Source organism: Sinocyclocheilus anshuiensis, unplaced genomic scaffold (genome assembly GCF_001515605.1).
Source record: "Sinocyclocheilus anshuiensis isolate Anshui unplaced genomic scaffold, SAMN03320099.WGS_v1.1 scaffold2020, whole genome shotgun sequence".
Classification (NCBI taxonomy): Eukaryota; Metazoa; Chordata; class Actinopteri; order Cypriniformes; family Cyprinidae; genus Sinocyclocheilus; species Sinocyclocheilus anshuiensis.
The window spans coordinates 268,844-274,117 of record NW_015557276.1 but is presented as its reverse complement, the minus strand read 5'-3'; the positions used below and the strand labels follow the sequence as shown (position 1 = coordinate 274,117).

The 5,274-nt window shown below is 38.3% G+C and overlaps 1 protein-coding gene across 1 annotated transcript in view; it reads left to right on the top strand.

Moving 5' to 3' along the window:
- The first annotated feature begins 3,145 nt into the window (after window positions 1-3,145).
- The window catches only part of LOC107679064 (profilin-2-like), a 12,067-nt gene continuing 9,938 nt past the window's right edge, over window positions 3,146-5,274 (top strand). The window contains exon 1 of the mRNA XM_016474483.1: window positions 3,146-3,452. Coding sequence (XP_016329969.1) covers window positions 3,318-3,452 — 135 coding nt within the window. The 5' untranslated portion in view covers window positions 3,146-3,317. The remainder of the gene's footprint in view (window positions 3,453-5,274) is intronic.

Genomic DNA, 5,274 nt, shown 5'->3' with positions numbered 1-5,274 from the left:
TCTTACCTTTTTATAATCTGAAGAACTTTCTTTCGCCACAAAGAACCTTTTGTGAAACAGAAAGTTTTTTTATGGAACCATTTAAAACAAAAGGTTCTTCTATGGCATCGTGAAGCACCTTTAGTTTTAAGAATGTGTGGTTGTAAACAGTGTTGGGGGTAGTAACGCGAGTTATGTAATCAGATTACTTTTTCAAGTAACTAGTAAAGTAACATGTTACTTTTTAATTTACAATTAAATATCTGAGTTAATTTTTCAATTAAGTAAAGCAAGTTACTTTCCTTTCCAATTTATTCACTCAGTTACTTTTTTGGAGTAACGCAATATTGAAATCTATTACTTTTCAAAGTAATTTTCCCCAACACTGGTAGTTAAGGGAACGTCCTGTACATGTGTTGAAACCAGACGTGGTTTTTGACAAGAGGTCCAAGTCAAATTTCATGTCTTTCAAGTCCAAATCAAGTCTCAAATGCCTTTTGATGATAATTTTGCTGCAGGTTAGTTTTAAAAACCTACCAAAAACATGTACGACTTCTAGGGTTGTCCTTGTTCATTTCCTACGTCAAGTCACAACTTCGTAAACTGACATAAAATGGTGTCAGTGTAAACATAAAATTACAATAAAAGCATAACATTTGCAAGTCCTATGTATCTTTGGAAAGATTCACTGAACTGACATGTGAGGAGAAATTCAAGGATATACTTCAAAAAGAGAGTGATTTATTAAATTAGGTCAAAGAAACAAATCAATTAATTCTTGAAGTTGTTGACATTGGTTCCAATTTTCTCCTCGGCTGCTGCATTAACTATGCTTGTCTTCTCAAGTTATTATCTTAATGGCCTTCACTGCCTTCATGTATTGCGCAATGAAGGCTGTGTGACTCCTTGTGAGTAAACATGACCTTTTTTTAATTCTCGAAAACTAAAACTCTCAGTAACTACATATACATATATACTACAACTACATATATATATATATGATAGCTGTTGGGTAAACAGGTGAACATGAACGTTATATTTTTGATTATTTTTTATGATATTTTTCATGACTGTTATATAACCGACAATACCACTGATCTATATATATATATATATATATATCAATACAAACTTAATCCACAAGAGATCGCTAGCGCAGCATAGATACAACCGGGCATAGTTTTGTGCTTGAGAAATAGTTTAATACTATGTGATCATTCAAGCAGGTGTTATGTAACTTGTTAATCTCCTTTAGACAAGTAAAATGTGTTGCTTTCTTCTGAAGAGGCCTGTTAATATGAGTACCACAAATCTGAAAAATGTCAACTAGCCTATGTAAATATTCGCAGTGCATGTGTACCTCTGGGAAATGACTGCATTTTGTATTTTCTGCAGTCACTTTTGTAAATAGCCCGTCCAAAATATTTGCACATTTCTGCGAGATGGTGCTCAGGAGTTGTACTAAAAATCTCTTGAATCGCTGCATTAGTTGTTTCTCGCTGCACTACTACCGATAACATGGACACTGTTTTTGTGCCAGCCAGTAATATGCAACAGTGAAATTGAGCCGCTTTAATAAAACACCTGCTGAATTAATAAGTGTAAAATATCTATCGACTGTTCTAAAAAAATATAACTAGAAATAAAATTAATTTATTGCTTACTGGAAATTTGGGGGCATAAAAGCGCTTTATCAAGGTGTCTTTACACAGACTATTTAATGCTGCTCAGAGGTGGCATAAATGCATTTACACAGCAATTACAGCTGTATACTGTGGTGCTAGAGCCCTGATAGCACACGTACATCACGGAGACGTCTATTTGTCGTCTGCATTAACATCTGCAAGACTATTTTTTAGAGTGTTTGCTCATCTGCAATACATCTATAGGACGTTTCTTATCAGATGGCAAATAGATGTTTAGAAGATGTCTATAAGATGTTTATGATTTAGAATACGTAAAACTGACATCTTAAAGATGTCTATCAGATGTTTATGATTTAGAATACGTAAAACTGACATCTTAAAGATGTCTATCAGATGTTTATGATTTAGAATACGTAAAACTGACATCTTAAAGATGTCTATCAGATGTTTATGATTTAGAATACGTAAAACTGACATCTTAAAGATGTCTATCAGATGTTTATGATTTAGAATACGTAAAACTGACATCTTAAAGATGTCTATCAGATGTTTATGATTTAGAATACGTAAAACTGACATCTTAAAGATGTCTAGCAGACGTTTGTACACAGCAGATGCTTTCCAGATGAAGTGATCTTTAACAGACATCTGGCAGACGTGTGCTGTGGCTCAGAGCAGGCATAATTTAGTCTGGTTTTTATGCGGCATCTATATTTTACACTGAATTTTGAGTTGGCACAGAGCAGCCTTAACTTGTGTACATAGTCACCTTTAGAGCATGGATTCTTCAATATCGTTACGTGATTTGTCCACAAGAGGTCGTAAGAGGCTATGATTTATGTGGTGACAGACAGCAAATAAGAACGATTCAGATGGTTGTCAAACTAATAAATACATTTTATGACGTTTTGTTTCGTTAAATTTTGTCAGTGTTTGATGTTACAAAAAAAGTACATCCAGAAACGATTTGATGCTAAAACTTAATGAGACTGCTATACAGTTTGTCCATCTCTTTTAGTATCCACCTGACCAGATACTTTATTTCCCTTCTGTGTTGCAACTCAAATTTAATCAAATATTGTGTGATCTTCTCACCCCAAAAATCACCTACTTAAGAAGGTAATAAAGAGATGTCAGGCAAAGTTCTGGATCTACAAAATGAAAGAAGGGGAAGCCGCTTCAGAGAAAGGTCACATCTGGAGTTTGTTTTTTTGCCATGTGACAAAACCTTTTTAAATGCTTTTAATGTATATAATAGGCTACTGAACTTTTGGTCCCGAAAACAAAGTGAAATGTTCGGTACAAACCAAAAAACTGATTTAAATACATTTTGAATAGTACTCACAACAAAATGTATTGTTTTTAGTTTACATTACACACATGAACTAACTTTGTCATACAAAACGTGGCTTCTAACGCTCACGCACACTAGCGTCCAATCAGAACTCGTATTAATCCGCGCAGACAGCTTTGTTCTAACGGACCGCAGCCTAAGCGCGCCTGCGCGGAGGGATATTTGAGGGACTACACCCAGAGTCTCCATTCAGCCGGGACTCTACTGCTCAAACTCTCATTAGAGAAGGGGGCGTGCGGGATATCCAGATACACAGCAACCGCAAACCGAGACCGCACGCAACTGCCAGTCCCCCTTTTTAAGGCTAGCTTGTGCGCGTTTGAATCCAGAGGGCAAGTATGTCGTCGTGGCAGAGCTACGTGGATAACCTGATGTCGGATGGCTGCTGCCAGGACTGCGCCATTGTTGGGTGCAACTCGGACTCTAAATACGTGTGGGCAGCGCAGGAGGGGGGCACATTCGTAAACATCACGGTAAATACTGCACTCTTATGCTGCCTTTAGTGGAGGGCTGAAAACTGTGGCTGTGTTTTATTAACTAGTAGGCTGCCCTACCTAGACAGCACGTTTGGTCAGCATAGGTGTGGAGTCGGAGTGCGGTTTATTTGGAATTAACGCGCCAAAATGACGCGTATTTCAGTTGGCTTTGTTTATTTGACGTGGCGTAGAATAAAGCGGTATTTTAAACGGCTGACTGAAAAAGCGCCAAAATACTGCTGGAACTCTGAAGTGCTGTCTTTGTAGGCTGCCCTCAAGGGTTGGGAAACAGCCGGGGTTTCGATCAACCTGTCAGCCGGTTTATTAGAAATACACGGCCTGGTGAAAGCTAACACACGCTGGCTGCTAGCTGACTAAACAAACATAATAATTTGGAGAGGTGTTTGTTCGCTCAGGATGATAGCGTTTCGATTTCATGCGTCTTTTTATTTATGTAGGCTAAGTCTGTCACTGTGTCATCGAGGTTAGCTGGTTGTATTTGGCGAAAAATCGCCAGAATGTTTACAAATTATTTTTTGTTTTGTTGAAACTCAAGTGTTGAGCGTTACACGTCCAGGTCGAGACGGCGTACGGGCTTAACGAAGTTAAAGAAATGTGTTTTCAGTCATAAAGAGGGAGGTGGTGTTAGTGCAAACGGTCAGACTCAAACATCACCAGACTGCGTACGGGAACTTGTGTACGGCAGGGAGCACGCGTGTCATTCAGCCGCGGAATGTGCGTGAAGCCATTCCAGAATACGGATCTGCGCAGTACCTGCCCTCTTCCCGCTGTCCAAGATGGCGCTCCATAAATGGGTGTTCATTCACCTTATTTGTCACACTGACCTTTATTTTCCCCAGCTTAATGTGCTGCCTATGCTGCTTGTAAGGCTACTTTTAAAATATGTGAAACATGTGTTTTGCGTTTTTGGTTACAGGTTAAAGGGATGGTTATTGTAAATTCTTTTCACTCAGTTACTTACCCTCATGTTGTTTTTACGGTGGCCGAGAAGTGCAAAACAAATCACAATTCTGAAAACAAAATAACAAATTACAAACGCAAATGCAAGTCTAAAAAACAAAATAAGTCAGAAAACACAACGACAAATCAGACAAACCGGAAGAGGTAGGTATAGTTTGGGATTACTCACCGCTGACTGGACGAGACATCTGTCAATCAACGTATACAGGAAGAACCAGCCGAAGAACAGCAGAGTCGTGGTAGAAAGTTCGGAGATGGTATTAAAGTAGCTCAGTTTAAATGTATTGTATGAATTGCCCTTACTCTGGAATAAAAACTACGGGGTGTCTATTTACATTTAGTTAAAAGTGGCTGTAAATGATCAGCTCCAGTGGCGCAGATAGATAAGCGCGTGTCATTGGCTTTTTGACACGATCGACCCGGGTTCGATCCCGCCTTTTGCCGAACTTTTTTTTTTTCTAATTTTTTAGAGTGTTTGCTCATCTGCAATGCGTCTATAGGACGTTTCCCATCAGATGTCAAATAGACGTTTAGAAGATGTCTTTAAGATGTTTATGATTTAGAATACGTAAAACTGACATCTTACAGACGTCTAGCAGATGTTTGTACACAGCAGATGCTTTCCAGATGAAGCGATCTTTAACAGACATCTGGCAGACGTACGTGTGCTAGTTGAGGTATCAGTTTCCTTTAGCTGTTGAACACAAAAAAAATATTTTGAAGAATGTTGGTAACCAAACAGTTGATGGTAGCCATTGATTTCCAAAGTATTTTTATTTGATTTTTTTCCCATATTATGGAAGTCAATGGCTACCGTCACCCTACCAACATTCTTCTT